This window comes from Lemur catta, chromosome 3 (assembly GCF_020740605.2).
Source record: "Lemur catta isolate mLemCat1 chromosome 3, mLemCat1.pri, whole genome shotgun sequence".
Lineage (NCBI taxonomy): Eukaryota > Metazoa > Chordata > Mammalia > Primates > Lemuridae > Lemur > Lemur catta.
This window is the reverse complement of record NC_059130.1, coordinates 83,802,623-83,827,296: the sequence shown is the minus strand read 5'-3', so window position 1 is coordinate 83,827,296 and position 24,674 is coordinate 83,802,623. Positions and strand designations below refer to the sequence as shown.

The window sequence follows — 24,674 nt, the reverse complement described above, 5'->3', positions numbered from 1 at the left end:
AATAGGATGACCCCCCCAGCAATGATCAGAGTTAAGCTTTCTGACCTTCTGGCTTAAGATTGGTAGCTTATTAATTATTATTTTTTTCTTTCTCAATTGCTGAAGTGGCCACATTCTGGGGTCCAGCACTTGACTGGCAGGTTGTTTATTCAACTCTAGGTTTTAGGCCCTTTGACCAATATGCTAATCTATTTTAAAAGGCAGTTGGGAAGTATCTCATTTGTCCACGGCCCTATACAGAATACGTTCAATACATTTTTGAAGGTGGAGAGGTTTGATGCGCACGTATGGAGCTGAGGAGGTTAGAGAGAAGAAGCTAACATGTGTGCCAGGTTTGTGCTCAGTCTTTACATGATCTCACTCCATATTCAAAATAGTCTCACGAGCTAGTTTCCCTGTTTATCAGCTATGAGAAAATTGAAGTTCAATGAGTGACAGAAACTGGATTCAAATGCATATTTGGTGGACTCTAAGCCTCTTCTATTACATCAGTGTTTTTTCAACTGTGTTGCATAGTCTTACAAATAGATGTTGCATGAAAAAAAGAAATGACCTGTGTCTCCAAAAAGAAATTTGGGAAATGCTGGGTGAAGCAAATTAAAATGCAGAAATTATCAGAGCCTTTAATATGTTATTGAGCATTTTAAATCTCCAAGAATGATATATTGTATGCAGTTCATTCAAGTGGATTTGACCATGGAACTTTTCTTCTCTCCCTTCCCCACCCCTGGTGCATTTCTCAGGAACTAGTACTCCATAGGGTACACTTTGAGAAACTCAGCAATAGTATTATATTGACGTGTGCTCGTTCTACAGATGAAAAAACTAAAAGTTGTAGGATCAAATAAGAGATCAAAGGGGAAATTAGAAAGTATTTTTAACTAAATAAAAACCAAGTTTAAACATATAAAAATTTGTGACATACCATTTTCTATATAATAAAGAATTTGACTGGCAAAAAAAACCCCAAAAAACTAAAAGTTGTATAGTTAAAGTAACTTGCTCACAGTAGCACAGCAAGTTAGGGGCAAACTAAAGACTAGAATAAAAACTCCTGAATTCCTGTAGGAGGGATGGGTACATTCACTCCTACTATGTACAATGCACACTATCTGAGTTATGGGCACACTTATAACTTTGACTCAAACTGTACAAAGCAATTCATGTAACCAAAACATTTGTACCCCCGTATTATTCTGAAATAATAAAAAAAAAACTCCTGAATTCCTGTGCTGCATATTAAATGTCTTAATGATCAAGTGGATTTTCACTAGCTGGGAGATGCTTTAAACATATTTGCCAAGATTTACTAGGTCACAGAAATATTAATGGCTCCTTAAGTAATTAAAAAAATGAGTTCTTTTGGAAAGCCATTTAGCAATAAGCTTTAAAATCCCTTCAACTCGGTCATCTCATTCTACAGGATATATCTTGAGCAAGTAACTTAGAATACAGACAAACTGGGGGCTTAAAATCTAATTGTTTAATATTGGGGGAGTGGAATAATATGTAGCCATCATAAATAGTTTACATTTCTGCTCTACTATTAAGTGGAAAATCAGGCTATAAAATGTAATACTCAGTATGACTTCAACTATGTTATGAAAATAAAGAGTGGAAGGAAATATAACAAACTATTAAAGGTAGTAGGATTTAGGGAAATTTTTTTCTTTTATAATCTTTCCTGTGTTCTCTTTAATGAGAATGTATTACTTTTATAATCATCAAAAAATGATCCACATTAAAAACTTCATTGGAATGATAAGAGAAAATGTTGTTCATACTGATATTGGCTAAAAGGTTGGAGCCCTGTAATGACTTAATGAATGGTCTCGGTGTTCTTTTTGTACTCTGGCCTCAGTGATAACATTACTGTGTGTGCCTCTGTCTAGACAGCATGTCACAAAGCTTTTAAAACTACAGCAACATAGCACTGCTCTGTCTAGACTTTTGCTTCCATCCATTAATACTGTTTCTCTCCAGTTTGACATCATAATGCAGTCTCTGTGGGCTTACAATGACATTATCTTGACAATTCTACAGTGAGATGGAGAACTAATGTGGAGTCCTTTCCTGTGCCCAAACCTTCACCCTGTCCCTTCTCTGTCTCCATGTTCCTACACTTCAAACTTTTACTTTTAGGCCAAGTTTATTTACAAAAAAATAAAAAAAGACGTGTGAACCAAACCTTGAGCCATTTGAATTTCTAGGTACTGAGATTATTTAATTATTAATAGATTCTAAGAGGGAACCAGGGTCAAATAAATCTCTCAACAATGTCACTGCCTATTTCCCAGAAATTGGTTTCATTCTTTCTTTTCCCTCCCTTCCTTTTTGTTTTTCCCTTTCATAAATATTTTACTGAGCACTTTCCATGAGTCTAGCCCATGAGAGGTGCTGGGAGTTCAGTAGCAAATACAGATAGTACCTGCATTCATAGAGCTTAAAATCTGGTGGAGAAGAAAAAAAATTATACAAATATTGCAAGTGTGATAATTGAGTGTCAAGATGTGCAGAGATTGATCAAATCATATGAAAAGAGGTATCTAACTAGGTGAGTATTAGGAAATGTTTCCCTAAGGGATTCATGCTCATGATGAGACTGAAAGATACCTAGGAGTTAACCAAGGTAGATGGTTGGGCTTTATAGGTAGGTGTAAGTGAGGGAACAGTAGGGTCTAGGAGTTTAGGATATAGGTAAGATTTAGAAATGATGGATCATGGAATCAAAACTGATTCTAAAGGGAAAGAAAGATAGGATGGGGTCTTATTGATAGGGAGGAAGCTTAGATGTCAAGATAGTGGAGGTCCAAATGAAGTCCAAGAACAAGTGCAGTGGTATAAGATACCACTTATACCTTGAGCGTATAAAATAGAAGGAGAAGAGACTGTGGAGCCCCCCAGAAACTCTTCACAGGTGACTCATGAATTAGTGATTTAGAGGAGGAGCTGTTCAGAGAGTGAGAAGGTCCAAAATGTGATCATGGAAGACAGTGGAGTGAAGAGAAGATTATTAGAGATAAGGAAAAGGAGGAACTGAGAGAGCAAAGCGCTGGGTGGCTCATTTATAGGGATGACCAGTCTCCCAGAGTGAGGTAGACAGGAAGATTGTGAGCTGGGCACTGAAGTCGTCTTTTGAGGGATGGTAAAGCTGGTGTATGCTAGCTTCATTTCATAGATCAGAGTTTCTCATAGTGTGGTCTGCAGACCCCAGGGAGTCGCCAAGATCTTCTGTGGGCATCTATGAGTTCAAAACAGTTTTCACAATAATACTAAGACATTATTTGCCCTTTTCACTGTGTTTATGTTTGCACTGATGGTACAGAAGCACTGGTGGATAAAGCTGCTGCAGCCTTGGTCGAAATCAAGGCAGTGGCACCAAACGCACAGGAAAACAATTGTTTTACTTAAAGTCATTACTGAAGCAGTAAGGATTGTTAATTTTATTAAATTGCAATCCTTGAATGGATGTTATTTAAATATTCTATGTGACAGAATGGGAATAATGTATAAAGAACTTCTCATACACTGAGTATGACAGTTGTCTTGAGGAAGAGCAATTGTTTGAGTTTTAAGTCAAAATAGCCACTTGTCTGGGTTTGGGCTGCTATAAAAAATGACCTGGATGGGTAAATTAAGCAACATACATTTATTTCTTGCAGTTCTGGAGGTTGGGAAGTCCAAGGTCAAGGCGCTGGCAGGTTCAGGTCGGGTGAGGGCCTGCTTCCTGGTTCATAGGTGGCTATTTTCTCACTGTATTCTCACCTGGTAGAAGGGTCGAGGGAAGTCTCTGTGGTCTCTTTAATAAGGACACTAATCTCATTCATGAGGGCTCCACCCTCATGACCTAATCACTTCCAAAAGTCCCCAACTCCTAATTCCATCACTTCAAGGATTAGGTTTCAACATATCAATTTTGGGGATACACAAACATTCAATCCATGAAGGGAGCTTTCTTCCTAGAACATCATTTTTACTTAACAAAATAATTGCCAGAAAAGCTATGGTTATCTAGGCTTAGATATTTGGCATATATTGTCTCAAAAATGCAAAGAGCTCATCACTTCAAGAAAACAATGTCTGTAAGAGTCTTTCCTACATTTTCTTCTAGAATTGTAATAGTTTCCCACCTAAGGTTTAAGTCTGTTATCCACCGTGATTTGATTTTTGTGAGAGGTGAAAGCTGTGGGTCCTGTTTTAGTCTTCTACATGTGGCTATCCAGTTTTCCCAGCACCATTTATTAAATAAGGAATTTTTTCCCCAGAGTATGTTTTTGTCTGGTTTGTCAAAGATTAGATGGCTATATGAGGATGGTTTTATATTTGGATTTTCTGTTCTGTTCCACTGGTCTGTGTCCCTGCACTTGTGCCAGTACCAAGCACTTTTAATAATCACAGCTTTGTAGTATACTTGGAAGTCTGGCAAATTAATACCTCCCATTTTGTTTTTGTTGCTTAAAATTGCTTTTGCTAAATGGGATCTTCTCTGGTTCCACACAAAGCGTAAAATTATTCTTTCTATATCTGTGAAAAATGATGTTGGTAATTTAATAGGGATTGCATTGAATCTGTAGATAACTTTGGGCAGTATAGACATTTTAACAATGTTGATTCTTCCGATCCACGATCATGGTATGGTTTTCCACCTATTTACATGCTCTACGATTTCCTTCCTCAGTGTGTATGCCTACATGATGAGTGCGTTGTGCACCGTCTGGGGAATGGTCATGCTTGAAGGTGCTGACTTGGGGAGGTGGAGGGTGGGGGGAGGGGATGGAGGTATGACTACATGGTGAGTGCTAGGTGCACTGTCTGGGGAATGGACATGCTTGAGGCTCTGACTCAGGGGTATGGGCGGGACATGGGCAATATATATAACCTGAGCTTTTGTACCCCCATAATAAGCTGAAATAAAAAAAAAAATTGGGCAAAGGACATGAACATAAAATTTTCAAAAGAAGACAAAAGAACAGCCAACAAACATATGAAAAAATGCTCAACATCTCCAATCATCAGGGAAATGCAAATCAAAACCACAATGAGATATCACTTAACTCCAGTGAGAATGGCCTTTATCAAAAAGTCCCATAACGACAAATGTTGGCATGGATGCGGAGAGACAGGACACCCATACACTGCTGGTGGGACTGAAAACTAGTGCAACCCCTGTGGAAAGCAATATGGAGATACCTTAAACAGATACAAGTAGACCTACCATTTGATCCAGCAATCCCATTATTGGGCATCTACCCAAAAGAACAAAAGACATTCTATAACAAAGATATCTGCACCCGAATATTTATAGCAGCACAATTCACAATTGCGAAGATGTGGAAACAACCCAAGTGCCCATCAAGACATGAGTGGATTAATAAAATGTGGTATATGTATACCATGGAGTACTACTCAGCTATAAGAAACAATGGTGATATAGCACCTCTTGTATTTTCGTGGAAAGAATTGGAACCCATTACACTAAGTGAAGTATCCCAAGAATGGAAAAACAAGCATCACATGTACTCACCATCAAATTGGTTTCACTGATCATCACCTAAGAGCACATTTAGGAATCATATTGATTGGGTGTTGGGCAAATGTGGGTGGGGGAGGGGATGGGTGTATACATACATAATGAGTGCGATGCACAGTGTCTAGGGGATGGACACGTTTGAAGCTCTGACTTGGGGGGTTGAGGGGAGCAAAGGCAACGTACATAACCTAAACTTTTATACCCCCACAATATGCTGAAATAAGAATTATATATATATATATATGTGTATATATATATATATATATATATATATATATATATATATATATATGAAAGAGAAGAGAAAACATAGAAAAAAAGAAAACAAATAACACTATTTATTACTAATGACAAAATTTGAGCTTTCATGAGAAAATTAAAATTTTGGAAAATAAATCCACCACCATGAGCTTAATAAGATCAATGGTGATATTAACAAGTTTGATTTTTTATATTATGTAGTAAAATGTGTTAATATTTGTGAGATATGCATACTCAGTGAACTATTATTTTCTAAATTACTAATGCCTGATGTTTTAGAAATCGTACATGGGCACAAGATCCATTCAAAGTGTATATAGACCAACAATTTGTAATGTAACAGAGTACAGAAAAATTCATTGACATGCTTTCAGGTTCTGCATTGCAACTAACGTAAGAAATCACCACTTGTCAAGTTTTGGTGTAATACTAAAGGAGAATATCCACAGTCATCTACAAAGACCGTTAAAACACTTCTCCGTTTTTCAACTACATGACTGTGTAAAGGCTGGGTTTTATTCATAGAGTCTAACCAAAACAACATACAGCAACTGAGTGAATGAAAAAGCAAAAAGCAGCTGCTTTCTACTAACCCAGACATTAAAGGGATTTGCAAAAATGTAGAATTAGGGTAAAATGTAATGAGTTTGTTATTATAATTTTAGATAAACAAATATTTTAAAAATCTCAGTTTTTATTTTTAATTCTGTGAATATTGATAGATCTATCCCACTTAAGGCTCTTCAGGGTCTTCAGTAATTAGCTGGAGTATAAAGGGGTCCTGAGACCAAAAAAAGTTTGAGAACCAGCATTAAAGACGAACATAATTTTCCTGACTATCCCTCATTTCCTTGTCTAAGGTTTCAACCCCGGTGTCATCATTCATCAAGAGTAGCAGCTCACTGCATAATTAGCATGAGATTAGAAGTACTTTTTTCCCTGCACTGGGGAGATGATTGTGTCATTCATCACAGCAGAGGCTGCCTGGCTCTCTGAGGCTGTGGCAATTCTGGTGGTGACAGATAGTCTTCCTACTTCACTCAGTGGGCTCACCTGGTGTTGAAGTTGCAGCAGCAGCAGCAGTGATGGTGCTATGGGGAGAGGCTAATATTTTCAGCCAGGCAAGCTCATGGCTTGCTGCTCTGACCCTGAATAAGATTTTTAGCCTATAAGGAAGCAACATGGGATAAAAAAAAATCATGGCCTTGGAGACACATTCTCTCATTTCTGTTGTCAGATTTGTAAAATGAAACAGCATGATGATTGGAAATAGGAAGTAGGCTTTGTCATTGAACCATCGAGTTCGAATTTGGCCTCTGTCACCCCTGGGCTATTGCTTCAGAGATTACTTAGCTTTTAGGAATCTCAGCTTTCTTATACTGTATATAAAATAGGGCTAATAGTATTTATCTCCCAGGATTGTTATAGAGATTGAGACAATCATGTAATGTCTCAGCACATAATAATAAAAGCCAACCTTTAGTAATCACTTCATAAGCATTTCAACATACTTTCAATAACCCTATTAGGTAATGCTATTTTTAACACAACTTTACAGATGGGGAAGCTGAGGCTCAGAGATGTTAAGTAACTTGCTTAACATCAAAGCCAGCAAGTTGTTAGGATTCACTCAATCCTCTTCCACGTTCTGAACCACTGAGCTTTCTGCTACTTTGGCTTTCCAAAAATTTCCAAAATTTAGCACTCTTCAGTACTCATCCCACCTGGGATTGATACAATATTAAAGGAATAATTTATATAAACCCTCCAGCACCATTCCTGCATATAGTAGGGGTACAATAAATATTCATTCCTCATTTCTTACAAACCATATTTTACTGGAAGGAAAATGTGCACAGTTTTCTCCTTTGCTTAAACTTTGTCTCTCAAAATTGATGCAGGGGTTTTTCCTCTCTTTAGGAGAGTAAGTCGATCTGCTACCCCCACAGCAGTTACCTGCCAGCTGAGCAACTGGTCAGAGTGGACAGATTGCTTTCCATGCCAGGACAAAAAGGTAAGACATTTATGAACAGTTTTGGGCCATTTCATATTTGATTTTTGCATTAGGCATTCAAATGGAGGTAAGCAGTTGGGGCTGTAATTCTAAGGGTCTGGGGAGAAATGGGTATTTGAAAGCCATGGGCACAGGGCTGCTGAAACTCATTTCTTATTTGTAAGGGATTGTTGAGTGAGGCTACAAATGACGGGTATGTTATGACTCAGAGGCAAAAAAGAGGCCATCTGGACATGGGCACATTTATTCCCGATGGCCTCTCTGGGTCCTGGCCAATCTACTGCCCTCTAATGAGGGTCATCTGGGGGACTAACGGATTAGTAACAAAATGCCAAGCTGCTCATGGGGAGCCGAGTAATGATGTACATAGCTAGATAAACCAGGAAGAGTGTGCCTGAGGATTCCACTTTCAGAAACTGAAAGGGCCAGTGAACAAAGGTGTGTCTATTTTGCCCATCTAAATGGTTTTGAGTGGTCCAAAAGGATCCTGAACCCCCCTGGCATTTGAAGGGAAGGGGGACATTGGGAGCTGTCTGCTCTGGCAGAGAGGGGTTCAGAATCACTGGCTCATCTTGATAACAAAATACAGTCTAACTTCTACTCTGTCTTATTATTGTTTTGAAATTCCCTTCGGTCAACACATGCCTGTAGTGGATGCTCCTTTCCCCACGGGGCATGCCACTGCCTGAACCTTGCCTATAGCACAGTACTGTTGAGTGGAAGTGTTTAAGCTTCAATTCTGCAGTTTAAGATTTAACACAGCCCCTTGACTGCTATGTTAACTTGGATAATTTTTTTTATTCTCTCTGTGCCTCAGTTTCCTTATCTATGAATGGGGGTTATAGAATTATTACGAGCACTAAGTGAGTAATGTGTGCAAAGCATTTTTGTTGGCATCTGGCTCAGAGCAAGTGTTCAACAAATGTCAGCTGTTTCTCTAGCTACTATCTGTGCCTGCCTCTGCAACCCCACTCCCATTGCCCTGAGTCCATTTCTGCTCTCCTCTCACCTGAACTCTTGCAGGGCCTGCAGATGGTCATCCTGCCTCCAGATCCACCCCTCAGGTAGACACGAGGTGCTCTGAATGTCTCCGAGGAGTTGTTTGAAATCACAGTGGTATTAAGTGGTGGAAACACTCACAATTTGGACCTAGTTTATTCAGCATCAAGGCCTAAATTTCATTATTCTGCCTTATGCCAAAGATCCTAGACTGCCCCTGTTTAAATGTATCTGGCCCCCAAATTCTCATTTTGCTATGATATCCTGTACTAGTTTCCTGAGTCAGCTTTAATGAATTGCCACAAACTTGGTGGCTTAAAACAATAGAAAGTTCTGGAGGCCAGGAGTCTGAAATCAAGGTGTCGGCAGGGCCATGCTCTCTCCTGGAGGCTCCAGGGGAGAATTCATTCTTTGCCCCTTCCAACTTTCTGTGGCTGCTGACAATCCTTAACCCGCAGCTGCATCACTCCAATCTCCGCCTCCCTGGCCGCGCTGCCATCTCCTCTTCCGGGTATCCTTTCCTCCGTGTCTGCCTTCCTCTTGTAAGACACTGTGATGGCATTTGGGGCCACCCAGGTAATCCAGGGGAATCTCCTCATCTCAAAATTCTTAATAAATCTGCAAGGACCCCTTTTCCAAATAAGGTAACATTTATAAATTCCACGGGTTAGGACTTGATATCTTTGTGTGGACATTATTCAACCTATTATACGTCCTAAACTAAACTTTTCTCAAATGTTTCAGTTTAGACAGCAGATAGTCAGCACGAGTGAATGACTTGTAGTTTAGATCAGAATGGAGTTCCTTTCTTAGTGACTCAAAAGGACACGTGTTTTTAAAAGTATTCCTTAAAATAATTAAATTGTGTTAATTATTTAAGTGAAAGACTACCCTAGTTTCTTTTTATTAATATGTTTGTCCCTCTCAAAATCACCCAAACAAAGATGTGCATTTCTGGAAAGAAACATCATCTACTAGCTAGAAAAGAAAATTATGTCTTAATGATACCAACCACAGGCAATAGCACGGAGAAGGCCCTTAGGGAGTATCGGCACCAACCTTCCTGCAACACAATATCTTCATTATTTGATAGCAACCTGGAGAATAGGGAACTGATGGGAATGAACCCTATGGCTTGCACCATTATTCCACGTATAGGTGCCATAGGAAGGATGATAATGGCAGTAACAGTCACCACTTATTAAATAATTTCTAGGTACCGGGCACTGTGCTAATGCTTTAAATAGTCTTGACTTTCACAGCCAACTATAAATGTAGACAATAGATACCACCATCCACTTTGTTTAGGTCCCCCATTAAGAAAGTGGCAGAGCCTAGATTTAAAACTTGGTCAGTCTGACTCCAAAAATCCTGAGTGGCTAATCACTGCACTCTACTACCTCCCCTGATTATCCTGCAGAGTCATGAGTGACATTAACAGTCACTGATGCCAATTCCTTCTGAAGTAGCCCGACAACTGGCTACAGGAATAGTACTGGTAACTACTATCATGGAGTATGTACCAGAAGCCAGGCAAAGTGCCAATTCCTTCACAGGAATTATCACTAATCTTTGCAACACTCTCAGATATATCTCACTCTACAAATGAGAAAACTGAGGATCAGAGATGTTCAGTAGTTTACCTAGTGATGCATATACACTAAGTGGCAGAGCTGGAATTCTCACCTAGCTTGAAATGGGATTTGTAATAACACTCAACCTCATAAACTTGTGAAGATTAAATAATGTAAAGAATGTAAAGTGGCCAAGAGTAAGCACTCAATAAATGGCAGCTACCATCACCATTATCACATTGGTAACTACAGGTTTTAAAAATCTAATGAACTTTTTGAAAGAGCAAGAAAGAAGATTGACTCTACATTTGTATGCTGATCACTCCTTTATTTGCTGTGCCGAGGGGCAGGAGTGTGGGTGGAAAATTGAAATATCCTGATATTCCCAAATTGATCATTAACTATAATCTCTTCCCACAGAGTTCACAAACCTCTTACCGCTGTTAAGAACTGAAAGGCAGGACAGGCAAATGGCCAGGTCCGATCTTCTCCTCTCCTTGCCTACTCTGCCCCTTAGCTAATGAGCAGGTTACTTAGACAGAGGTGGGCAAAAGGAGAGGTAAGCTGCATTTCTCTGCCTGCTGGAATCGTCCAGAAAAGACTGCGTGGATACCAATAACCATGTGAAAACCACCTCTGTTGATTATCAATGATATACCAGGCGCAGGGCTAGGAGCTTTTTCATACGTTCTCTCACTTAGAGCTCACACAGTCCCTTCAGGGTGAGGTGCCATGACACCCATTTTACATACTGGAAAACAGACCTCAGAAAAGGTAAGTGACTTGGTCAGTCGGTAAACAAATCTAGGCTCTGAATCCAAGTCCGTCTAATCCTTATGCCCATGGTCAACTGTAGGACACAGGTGAAAGAATCAGTAATAACTGTACTTAGGCCACTGAGGTCAACCACCTCATTTTACAGATTTAGAAACTGAGGCACCTAGAACCGAGGCCCTGATACTTCATACAGCAAGTAAGAAATAGATTCAGGTCAGGAACTCACTTCTCTTGCTGCTTAAATCATTGCTTTCTTGTTTACATACTAACATTTTTGAAGGAGGGGCCGGTGGGCTGAGCCAGGGAAACAGGAAGCAGAAAATACAGGGCTGCCCGTTCCCGGATCGGACACTCTGTGTGCGTGTTCTGCATGCAGCATGCTTTGTATTACTACACATTTTATCTCCTCAACTAAACACTAAGCTTCTTGAAGGCAGAGATAGGACCTCATATTTCTGTGAATATGCTAGTCTTCATCTTCCTCCTTCTACACTAGTGCCTAACACCATATGCTTCATAGAAAGCATTATCAGGAAACCCTAGGGCCCCAAGACAGGTATGCATCTTAATCTTTTCCTTCCATCAGCAAGTATTTATTCATCTGCAGTCAAGGTTGTCCCCAGGCACTCACATGATGTCTTCAGAGCTCTCTTTGTCTGTCTCTTGATTGGCTCTTTCAACATGATAGGCAAGATGGTTGGTCATTTGATGCCCACAATTCCCAGTGACTCCAATAAAAAAAGCAGCTGTCTTTTCCAAAAACAAAATCCCCAGAAAGGACCATGGTCAGGCTGGATTGAGTCATGTGCCAATTCCTGAAGCAGTCATTGTACCTAGGCAGATGCGGCGTTCTGGTTGGCGGGGCCTGGATTATACCCACACATCCCTGTGACCAAGTGGGTGAGGTCATCCCCACCTGAACTGTATAAGATATGTTCTAAGGAAAGGGAGGAAGGCTGTGTCCAGAGGAAATGCCACAAAGGAAAAGCAACAAATGTCTTCCAAAAGTACCTCCTGTGTACCTGACTGTAAGTCAAGTGACAAGTGTATGAAGCCAAATCAGACATGTTCCTCCCTTCATGGCTCCTACCCCCATAGGCAAATCGCTCACAGACTGGTGGGAGATACAGACAAATAAGTGGGTACTCAATCACAGCCTCAGGTGACACGTGTCAGGAGAGAGGGACACTCTTAAACCTGCAGAATATGTTACTTAGGGAAGGCTTTGCAGAGAAGTAAAACCATGAATCTTGAGAGATGAATAGGAATTTAACTGGTTGAAGAAGGGGAAGCAGAGACCCCCCTAGCAAGTAGACAGACTCTAGAAATACCTTGTCCCAGGCTTTCCTTTGATGTTTGGAGGCCCTATTCAATATTCCAGCTGGGGATGGTGCCACCTCTGGTTGAACACCACTGTTTATGCACATTCATCCCCTCAAAAGACAGCTTCGTAGGCAGCTCTCAATCATCAGTTATTTCTCATGTTGAGCTGACACCTGCCTGCACAAATCTCGGTTGATTGATTGACAAAGATGTATCTGGTTCAAAAATCTGATTTAGTACCGATACCGGAGCCTCTTGCAGCCAAACAAGTTTGGGGGAACCATCTGCAGCGGGGACGTCTGGGATCAAGCCAGCTGTTCCAGTCCCACAGCTTGTCAAAGCCAAGCACAATGTGGACAGGATTTCCAGTGTAAGGAGACAGGTGAGTAGCCTTCCAGTGGGAAGACAGCTGTGCTCGTCAAACATAGCATGCAAAACACTTTCCCAGGGAGCTTGTTAGAATGCAGACTCCTGAGCCCTGCCCTTAGAGGCTGCCATTCTGTAGGTTTGGGATGGGGCCCAGGAATCTGCATTTTTAAACCAAGTCAGCAGCCCAAGTAGTTTTGGTTCAAGTTTATAGGAATAGCGGTTGATTCGTTTAGAAAATGCACAGGTCATTCATTCATCTACTCATTGAACAAATATTGTTAGGAACATATTTGCCCGGCAGTGTGCTACCCGTTATTAATATAGAGATTAAAAATATTGCACCTGACCTTGAGGGACTCCTAGTCTGTTTGGGACAGAGACCTTCAAGGAGTCTATTACAATACCCTATACAGCCACTACAGTGGTTGTATGCACATGGCCCAGGGGGACTGTCCAGCAGGAGGTGCCCAAAACTGCTCTGGGGAGTCAGGGCAGGCTTCAAAATGATACTTAAGCTGAGAGTTGGAAAATAAAATAAAACTTTCTAGGAGAAAGAACACACAAAATCATGGGGATTGGGGACTCCTAATCAGTGCAGAATATTTGCAGCATCAGGGCTTTGGGAAGAGAGGCAGGTGATGGGTCACTGAGGGAACCAGAGGTCGGGTAGGTAACCAGGGGTCAGACTGTCGCGTTTGGAAGAGGAGGAGTGGGGAGCTACTGCAGGATACAGAGTGAGGGGGCGACATGGCTAGGTTGGTATTTTAGAAAGATTACTGGGCCCTGCAATGCAGAGGCTGGGAGAGAGACTTGGGCAAGGCCTGAGCTTGGGGGCTGCAGGCGGGAGCTCACGAGGCTGGGGAGGAGGGCAGAGGCAGTGAGGACGGAGAGAGGCTGGGACAACGGGAGGGCTGTGTCCGGGTGGAAAGGACCTGGTGATCGTGGCTGTGGGTGGTGAGGGAGAGGGGAGTCCAGAGAGCAGCCACAGCCTCTCCTCTCCCAGGTCGCTGCCTGAAACGCCACCTCATGTGTAACGGAGACAGGGACTGCCTTGATGGCTCTGATGAGGACGACTGTGAAGATGTCAGGGCCACTGACGATGACTGCACCCAGTACGAACCAATTCCAGGATCTGAGAAGGCAGCTTTGGGGTGAGTCCCTGCCTGCCGGCTGTTCAGGAGCAGGGATGATTTCAATCACGAGTATTAATTTTGGGGACAGAAAGGGACTGTTTTGGAGGGCTCCTCTGGAGTGTGTCCTATGAGGCAGCCCCTAAGGTGGCTTGCCCAGTCCCACCTACATGGCCCTGCCTATGGTCTCCCCTCCACGTCTCTGCCTGAGGGTTCTCATCTCCTCTCAGCCGTCCCCACTGCACTGCTCAGCACCTATCACCCCTGTGCCATCTCTAAGGCCCTTCTAAGGAGCCACTTCTTCCATGAGGCCTTCTCTGATGTCCCCAAAAGCTCTTCTCTGATCCAAGTGTCGTTTCCAATAGCCCTGCTCACGATTGGCTTTGCACTGTAGTCACTTGTATAACCAGGGCTGGCAGTGAGACAGAGCGGGCCTTTAATACCTACTTTGCTTACTTAAACCTCCAAGGCCACAGTTTCTTTGTCTTCATCTGTTAAGATTAAATCAGCCTTGATTCTAACTTCTATTCATCATTCAGGTTCAGTTGCTTGCGTGCATCATACTCTTTCCTTTTGAGCCTTAATAAACTTGGTTCCTACTTTCTGGAACTTCTTCCCCATGTCTCTAACCTGGATAGCTCCTTACCTAGTGTTATAGACTGAACTGTTCTGAGATCACAGCCCACCTACTAGTTGGGATGGAACCCTGTAAGTGCACGTAGACACTTGCTTATAAAAGATGAGCACAGTCTGTTTTCTTCCTGGCCAATTGTATTTGTTTGCTGGGATTACCATAACAAAGGACCACAACCTGGGTTGTACAGTTCTGTTTAACCTGTGTGGCTTAAACAACAGAAATTCATTTCCTCACAATTCTAGAGGCTAGAAGTCAGAGGTCAAGGTGTCCACAGGGTGGTTTCTTCTGAGGCCTCTCTCGTTGCCTTGCAGATGACTGCCTCCTCCCTGTGTCTTCACATGTCCTTCCCTCTGTACGTGTCTGTGTCCTAACTTCCCTTCTTAGAAGGGCACCACTCACCTTGAATGACCAGCCTAATGACCTCATTTTAACTTTATGACCTCTTTAAGGACTCTATTTCCAAATACAGTCATGATATGAGGTTTTGAGGGTTGGGGTTTCAACATATAATTATTGGGAAGACATAACTCGGTCCATAACATCAATCAAAGGGGATTCTTGTTGATTTCAAAAGTGACCACGGAATAAACAGAGTAGAAGCGTGACATACTGAGCTGAAAAATAATCCCCTTTTCATTGGCAAAGAGATCACAAACCATGACCCTGCACTTCTGTCATTCAACAAGGAGCATTTCAAATACATTTTCTGAGCAGTGTGCTTTACCCACACCAAATACTGAAACCAGCAAAACGGCCCTTCCTCCACTCCGACAGCTGACATTTTGATAGTCCTTCTGTTCCTCGCAGATCACAAAGACTTTTCTTGATATCTTACTGTTTTCTAATTTAAGCATTTCCCAGTTTTCAATTTTCATCTTTTGTTAGAGAAGTGAAACAGGTTTGAGATAAGAATTGGGAGTCTTCTTTCTCCTCCCCCAACAGAACCCCACCCAGTTGCCCTCTCTCCCCTCCCTGGAGCTGACCCCATCGACAGTTTGATGTAGATACTTCCAGATCATGTAAAAAATGCATTGACAATATACATTGCATGGAAAATATACCTATGTGTACTGTACATTATAGACATAGGTCTATTTTACATCAATGTGACCATATGATATATATTGTCTATAACTTGCATTTTTTCACTTAATAATACATATTTAAGATTTCCTTTTACATTTCCAATCTCTTTTTAATAAGCTGCATAGTGTTCTATAACAGAGATCAGCAAACTATGGCCTGAAGGCCAAATTCAGCCTGCTGTTCTTGTAAATAAGGTCTTACCAGAACACAGCTTTTGCCCTGCAAGGGCAGAGCTGAGTGATTACAACACAGCCCTGTGGCCTGAGAAGCTTAAAATACTTACTATCTAGCCCTTTATAAAAAAAAAGTTTGCTGACTCCTCTTCTATAGTATAACTATATGGTAATTTATTTGACTGCTTCCTATTGAAAGATAATTAGATTCTTTCCCATTTTTTTCGTTTTATAAGCAATGCTGCAATGAACATTCTTATACACATATTTTTGTATGCATGTGTGAATATTTCTGCATAGTAGTTTTCCAAAAGTAGTACTTTTTTGACCATGCCTTTTCATTTTCACTGGGGCTTTTGCAACAGCTTTTCCAAATATATGTAGGCTTTATTTATGCTTAGAGGTTATAATACAATTTTAGGGCTACTGTTCCTTTGAGTTTTTGTTTGGTCTGTTGGAGGGGCTCTATTTATAAACTACAGGCAGAAACATGTTCAATGAGTGGGAAGATAGAAACTGCAGGGGGAGTGAAGGGAACCCAGATTTTACTGTCAACAAAATCTAGGAAAAAATATCCAGCTGTGACTACAGGCAAGTTACTTAATTTTTCTGAGCTTCAATTTCTGCATTTGCGAAATTGTCGTGAGGTTGAAAGCTAATCAAGCTAAATGTCTAGTAGAGTGTGTATTCAATTCATCATAGCTATTATTACATCACTTCTACTAATATGAAGAAAGAGATGGAGGAAGGAAGAGAAGAAGGAAGTTAACACATGTTGAATTTCTATGACCTGCCAGGTGCTGTGTAATTATCCATTTATTCCTTTGAGGCAGGTTTTATTCACAGTTTATCCCCTGCTCCTTTTCTGCCTTTGTGCGTTTTTCACAGAGGGCATAAATAATTGTGATCAATGCTATGCCACAGGTAGTCACTGAATGTCATGGGAACACAGAGGAGAGAACACCTATCTGTCCAAAGCATTCAAAGAAGACTGTGGACAGGAGGCAATGTGTGAGTTGGGTCTTAAAGCCCAAATAGGAGTTTGAGAGATAAACAAAAGTAATAATTTTATTATCTGTAACATAAGAGGCTTTGATTGTCGGATGTTAGAGCTCTTAGCCAACTCTAATGTTTTTGTTCTGTTAACTTTCCCTTCGTAGAAAATTAAACCTGTATTTCACTTGCTTGACATTGTATTTTACCTAAATATGCTAAAATCATCCATGTCCTAAAACACGGAACCTGGGCAGATAGATTTTAAATACTCCAGAGAGGGAAGTATGGGAAAATATTTCTGGAAGAATATTTGGCTAGGGAAAAACAAGTACCATTTGTTGAATGCCTAATATGCACTATCAACTTTACTTTGGGTTTAATTTAATGCTCTCATTTAGACTTCACAAAAACCATGAGAGGTAGGTATTATTATATCTGTTCTTTAAACGAGGCAAAGGAACTTCAGAGAGCTTCTAGAAGGCATTCGAAGTCCCACAGCTAGTAAGTGGAAGAGTGGCAATTAAACAGGAGTCTCCCTGACTTTCAAACTGTGCACCCTCCACATCCCAAGCTGACTCGAAGACAATAGCCTTTCTGAGGATTAGATTCTCAGCCTTAGCACTGTCAGTTACACCCGATCTTTCAAACTTATTTTTTAGCAGCACAGCTCTTTTGTGAAATAATACCAACAATAACAACAGCAGCAACATTTACTCAGTACTTAATTATGCTGAGCACGGTTATGATTCCTTTACATGTTTTAGCTCATATTTAACTCTATGAGGGTGGTAGTATTATTAACTGTTTTTTACAAATGACCAAACTGAGGCACAGAGAGGTTAAATGATTTGCCTGAGGTCACACAGCTAGATGTGGCAGAGCTGGGGAATGGGCCCAGACTGTCTGACTCTTGTGCTTGGACTTATGATAATTGTGCATATTTCCATCTTATTCAACAACTATATAGGGCTGCCCATTATGTGGAAGCATTATTCTGGATGCTGAATGGAGCTGTCTAGAGGTTCTGGTTAAAGAGAACCTGGGGGCTCAAGCCAGCCCACTCAGTCTCCCAGTGTTACCTAAAGTGGCTCTTAAGCTACTTGGAGGAACCCTAGGGCTCCACAGAACACAGATTGAGAAACTACTGCTTGAACCAGCGACCTCTTCCAAAGAATGACAGTTTATGCTTTTTTGATTTAGGTACAATATCCTCACCCAGAAAGAAACTCAGAGCGTGTATGATGCCGGGTATTACGGGGGCCAGTGTGAGACGGTATACAACGGGGAGTGGAGAGAACTTCGGTATGACCCCACCTGTGAGCAGCTCTACTATGGAGACGACGAGAAGTACTTCCGGAAACCCTACAACTTCCTGAAGTACCACTTTGAAGTAAGTCTGAACAGGCAGGTTCTCAGACCCCCGTAGGCTGGGTGGCAGGGAGGGAGAGGACTGCTGATGGAGATGTCTTGCTCTGGAAGCTTTTATTTCCCTCGGAGCTTGCTGGGGGCTGAAGGCCCTTCTGTGCCTGCCCCACAAGTGCTCCGTGTTGAAGGCTGCTGAGAGGCACCAAGAAGTGTAGCATAAATGTGGCCACCTGCCTGTCAAATCTGGGCTGCATGCCAAGATTAATTAAATAGATCTGGGGCCCTATTCTCTGGGTTGCCAGTCAGGAGATCTATTTCCAAGTTGTGGCTCTGTTAGACTATAACTGCGTAACACCTCGAGCAACTCACTGCCCGTCCCTGGCCCAGGTCCTAATCTGGGAAGAGGCAGCAAGACAGGGCATAGATGGGCAGGGTTCTGAGACCTATGCCCCAACTATGCCCAAGGGCAGCTCACACTGATCATTTTCATATCTTGGCTTGTTGTATGTGATTTTGTTTGATGAAAGGGTTCTGTTCAAAAGAGCTATGAAATTACTGATGAGCCCTAAGATTCCCTCCACCTCTAAACTCCTGTGGTCTCCTGGTCACTTGGAGCATCACACAGCTCACGATGGGTCCAGAGCCTGCTCAGAGCCATCCATTTCTCTACCCTCATCCTGTGGGTGAGACGTCCATACAGCGAACCTCACTGAATGCTTATCATCTATCGGATCTCTACTTCCACATAAATTCTCCCATTTAATCCCCACAACACAATGAGATAGATGTTATCATCATCCCATTTTAGACATAAAAAGAGAGCGTGATAAAGGGATAAGGTATCAGGCCCAAACTGTACTGCAGAGACAAGATTCAAACCCAGGTCTCTCTGAACTAAGCCCAGGCTGTACATGATTTAGAGGAGTGGACAGACTAAATACAGTATAACTACAGAGAGAGACGGCAGGATCCCAGGATTCTGAATAATTATCTAGTCACATTCTCCCCTCCCCCAAGTTTCTCTCAAGAGAAAAGTATTGACAGAAGATAAGTCCAGGCTTATGGGGTCTGTTTTTAAGAAGTTTGCTCCCTCAACCCCACACCCGCCCCTACCCCATATCGGGCTTATGGTAAGCCAAGCTGGAAGACACAGACAATGACATGCTCCCGATCTCAAGGAAGGTCTAGGGTCTATGTATCAGGCAAGACACACTAGGCTATGCCGTGGGAACAAAGAATTCTGAAATCTCAACAGCTGGAAGCGACGATGCCTTGCGTGTGCTGCTTGTCTGTCCTCAGGGAGAAAGGAAGCTAATCATCACGGACACTCAGGGACTCAAAGTACGGAGGCTCCATCTCAGCACATGCTCTTATGATTGCTGAGAAGCTCCTCGCAGGCCCCTAAGGCTTGCTTCATTGGCTCCAGCAAAGCACAAGACTGTCTCAGTTCAAGTCACCAGGGAAATGCAACCCTGTAATGTGCCTGGAATGAAATGACCCAACATTTGTGGACACAACAAAAGACACCGCTGCCTTGGACAATCATGATCTGCACAGCTTCCTTTGCTTTTTTCCCCCCGGGTCCGTGCCCAGGCATGGCTTTCTGTATCTCCCCATTGCAAGGACAAGCGGCTGGCCTTCCTTCTCTCCAGGAAGGATGAGCCAGCTGGAAAGAAAGCCACACTTGCCCAATGTAACATTTGATCAGAATCCTGTGTGTGTGTGTGTGTGTGTGTGTACATGCACTGCTAAACATTTTAGCAGTACCACTAAACACTAACACTGCTGCATTTTGTGTATTTTAGTATCAATCTGATACCCAAATTAGCCTTATGAAAGAATTACTTACAATAATATGATACTTTAGGTATTTCGCAAAGCAAAGATTTAAGCAGTAAATATGAATTGGAAAATGGCTCTATGTTCACAAAGCTAACATCTATTTGTTTGTTTTCAGGCTCGGGCTGATACTGGAATCTCCTCAGAGTTGTACGATGATGCAAATGACCTTCTTTCTAAAGTAAAAGAGGACAAGTTTAAGTCGAGTGGAGTGACCATTGGTGTAGGCCCAGCCGGCAGCTCTGTAATGGTGGGTGTAGGTGTATCCGGGTCAGAAGACTCTTCATTCTTGAACAAGTTAAGCAACTATAATGAGAAGGTATTAAAACATAATGTCTGTCTCTCATAGTATCCCATAATCTACACTGAACATGTATTACCTTAATTGCATTAAAAAGTACAGTAGTAATTGAACCTTAATTTGCTTGTGTAATTGGAAATGTCTGATCAGTGGTAATCAGGTTTGTTTTTCTTATTACTCTTTCACACAGAGAATCATCACAAAGGGAATAAAATTGAATGATAAGACTAGAACTCTTATCACTTCACCCCCCATCCTTTGTCATGGTTACCTGGAGCATACAGGGAAATGTGTAGAATGGTAATGTGTTAAAGAGAAAATGCCAGGCCCTCTAAATTTGAGATGGAAGAATTCTAAAGCAAGTCTTGCTTTTCTAAATAGACAGGAGGTCTGGCATGCTCAAAAAAAAATTCTTTCATTTATCCATCAAACATTAACCACTAAGTGCCTATTACCCTGAGGGCTTAAGACATGCTTCCTTGAGGAAGGGGCATGCGTGTGAGCTGAGATCTAAAGACTAGTCTAGGTTGTCCAGACAAAGGGAGGTGTAATTGCAGAAGGGTCCCCTAGGCATGGATCAGCCTGTGCGAAGGCCTGGAGATGAGAATGCCGCCCACATCCTGGGCTGCAAAGTGTTTCAGCTGGCTGAAGTGTGGGCAGGGAACCAAAGTAGGGAGTGACGAGGTTGGAGAGAGAATCGGGGCCCAGAGAAATATTTATTGAATTGATTAGAAATTTATCAAAAAGCCTCAATAACATTGACACCAGGACTGTGGATCTAGTTGGGATTTAAAAATTATCTTGAATGATGAAAATGCGTTTATAAAAATTAACTTACTCAACAAACATAAATTGAGTTCTAGAGCTTTGCCATTGAAGTAGCTATTCATCTGAAGGTAAAGTGTGGCATTGTTCTGGGGTCTGGCTATAGCATGTTAATGTGGACTTTGCTAAAAGCAGGTGGCCTCTTCATACTTTCATCATCACTTTGAATCAAGGCTCTTGTTACCTGGAAGTAATGTTCGTAGATGGCCATCTTCCTGTAAAACCAATCCTACAGTCCCCTGGTGCTATGTCGTATTTATACTATTATCTGAGGATCCTGCTTTTCTTTATTACTTAATCATATGAGATTACCACTAGAACGTAAGCTCCATGAGGGCAGGGGCCTATCTCATTTGAGATTATATCCTCTGCATGCAACTATACACACCATAGATATTTGTCCAATGGATTAAACTAAGTGACATTCATCAAAGACATGCTAAGCATAATTTTTAATAGATGCATAATATTTGCATAGGGGTTTGCACAATGCCGTGCTTTGATTAGTGCAAGCGGAAGTGTGGAAGTGAGAGTGCACTGGGGACAGAACAGAGGCATGCAGCACAGTAAAGAGGCCACCATAGTGACTAACCTAGTAACTAACCTAGGTGATAGTTGATGAGAATTTGACCTGGGCAGGGGCCGTGGGAACAGAGATGAAGGTGTGGGAGAAGTCTGGTACACGTTGATGTCTAATCTAATATATGCTTGTAAAATATAATAATACTCCATTATATGTATTTATGTTTTGTGTGTGTCTGTGTGTATTTCCCACAGCTACTAAATGCTGATCTTTTGCACTATCTCATGTGGTAAAATATATGCTCTCTTTGTTCTTTTGCCTCATTCAACGGCGGTTGTTGGCAGAAATACAGCTTCATGAGAATTTTCACAAAGGTGCAGACTGCCCATTTTAAGATGAGGAGGGACAATATCATGCTGGATGAGGGAATGCTGCAGTCATTAATGGAGCTCCCAGAGCAGTATAATTACGGCATGTATGCCAAGTTCATCGATGACTATGGCACCCATTATATCACGTCTGGATCCATGGGTGGCACTTACGAATATATCCTGGTCCTTGACAATCAAAAAATGAAATCCCTTGGTAAGTAGAGCAGAAGCTTTATGCACACAGTGGCCCCCCCACGCACCAAGACACGGTTTGCAGTTTTCTAAGCACTGACTATGAGGTATGGGTGATCTCATTTGGTTTTCATGACAACTCTACAGGGTAGCATAAGTAGTAGTATTTCCAGAGATTTGAGATCCAGAAGGGTGAAATGACTTGCTAATAAGCACCACAAACAGGATTTGAGCTCAGACTTGTCTAGACCCCAAAACTATGGGTTTCCTATTACATCATAGTTACCTCTTTAAAAATAAAGAATCTGGGGGATTTTGTTATTTAAAATGTGAAAACTTATTTTAAATGTAGATTCTTGGTCGATGGAACAACCATGTGGTTAATTAATGAAACTAAAAACCTGGTCATTCCAGATTCCTCCTCCTTCTCCACCCCCGTGGATCTCCACAACCCTTCTGTTCTCTCTCATCTCTCCCCTCTTCCCCATTTCCATTCCTGGTGGTGGGCTGGGCTCTCTTCTTTCACTTATTACTGCACCGGCTCCTACATGGTCTCTAGCAGGCTCACCCCTTTCAATCCATTCTCGGCCATTGTCACCAGATCTTTCTACTTCACAGATCTGATGATATCACTTCCTTGCCTAGTATCCCGAATGGCTAAAAATAAACTCTAAATTCCTTAGCATGGGATAAACTACGTTCATGATCTCACTCTGACCTACAACAACCGTTCTCAAAGAGTGGGCCCCAGCTAGAAGCATAGCATCACCTGGGAACCTGTGAGAAATGCACATTCTCAGGCCCTCCTCCCAAACCTAACTTAATCAAAAACCCTGGAGTGGGCCCAGCATGGTGTGTTTGAACTCTCACTACAGTTTGAGAACCACTGACCTGGGCAATGGGTGAGTGGAAGGATGAGAGATCTATCCATATTGCAAAGCCAAGTTCACATTCCCGGTTTCAAAAAGTTTCCCTGATTGCACCAGCCTAGGCTGGCCTCTCCTTTTCTTCAACAGATACATATAAGTTACACACCGTTTGGTCTTTAAAAAACAATTTTCCAAATGTTGATGTTTTTTTTTCCTCATCTAGATAGCAAGATCTTTAAAAGCAAGTATCATGCCTGACACTTTTTTATCTCTTTAGCACTCAACACAGGGCTTAATCCATAATGAGTGTGCAAAACAAGATGGGGAGTTTGAAAGGGAGCATTCATTCAGGTTTTGGTGAGGGTCATTCACTAATTCATCCATTTATTTATTCTTTTAATAATTCAAGATGCTTTATTGAGCATCCATTATATGTTTGTGTTGGGGATACAATAGTGAGCAAACCGAAATATGGTTCCTACCTTCTGGTATCACAGTATTTTTCAAACTGCATGTTGCAACCCAGTGGTAGGTCTGAAAATCAATGTATAGATCACCAGCAAAATTTTGAACAACAACAAAGGATAGAATAGAAAATATCATAGAGGATTGTAAGTGCTGAAGGTGAGTTATTGCTTCAAGAAACTTTTTTTCTCGTAAAATAAAGACATGTATACATGTACTTGATCATAATACAGAATAAATAGCTTACAGATCAATGTAAAAAAAGAGATTTAAAAACTTTTTTCAAGTGGGTCCTTTTTAGGATAATTTAAAAACATGAGCAAGGAAACAAAGGAATTAACATTTGTTGAGCACCTACTAGGTTCCAGGTGCTATTGCACACATTCTCATTTAATTTTTTTGACAACACTCGGAGACTATGTTATCCCAGTTCTAGCCACATAAATGCTTCAGCTCATCAGGGAGGTTGATTACTTTGCCCAGGGCTGCAGAAATCTGGGGTCAGAGCCGGGGACCTGTGGTCTCCCACCACCATGTGGTATGGCCTCCCATCTTTCTTCTGGGCTCCCGTCTTTGGTGTTGGATTACTAATTTATTGCCTGGGGTATCTGGTGGCCCCTCCTCTTTAAAATCTGTGAGGCAGAAATGGGCTTCCAATGTGGTTAATATTCAAAAGGAGCCCACCAACAAATTGTCCCAGGGATAATTACCTCAGTTCTGTTTATAGAAAACCATATGTCGATAATAGCACAATTTGCTATTTGTGAAGAGCTGATTTTCTATAAATCCAGAAAGTTAGTGTTGCTTTTCTATAAATATGGAAATGTGCTAATCATCACCTCATCTGCTGGAGACCACTAATAAATCAGAATGTCATTTACATATTAACCTACAAAGAACAAAAACATCTACCTTCTTTCCCTTTGACAAATAGAATCACTCACACTTCGTTCCACGGCTGATCTTTGGCCGGTTTTCTGTTCCCTGTGTTCTCGTTTCCTCTTTCTCTCTCTCTTTCTCCTTTCCCCCTTTTTCCATTTCCTCTTTGTCACTGT

At 41.5% G+C, this 24,674-nt stretch overlaps 1 protein-coding gene across 1 annotated transcript in view; it reads left to right on the top strand.

Annotated features, from left to right (window-relative positions):
- Nucleotides 1-24,674, top strand: part of C8A (complement C8 alpha chain) — a 60,236-nt gene that overhangs the window by 7,838 nt on the left and 27,724 nt on the right. The window contains exons 2-7 of the mRNA XM_045547924.1: nt 7,712-7,805; nt 12,716-12,860; nt 13,851-13,998; nt 18,070-18,259; nt 20,192-20,392; nt 22,067-22,307. Coding sequence (XP_045403880.1) covers nt 7,712-7,805; nt 12,716-12,860; nt 13,851-13,998; nt 18,070-18,259; nt 20,192-20,392; nt 22,067-22,307 — 1,019 coding nt within the window. The remainder of the gene's footprint in view (nt 1-7,711; nt 7,806-12,715; nt 12,861-13,850; nt 13,999-18,069; nt 18,260-20,191; nt 20,393-22,066; nt 22,308-24,674) is intronic.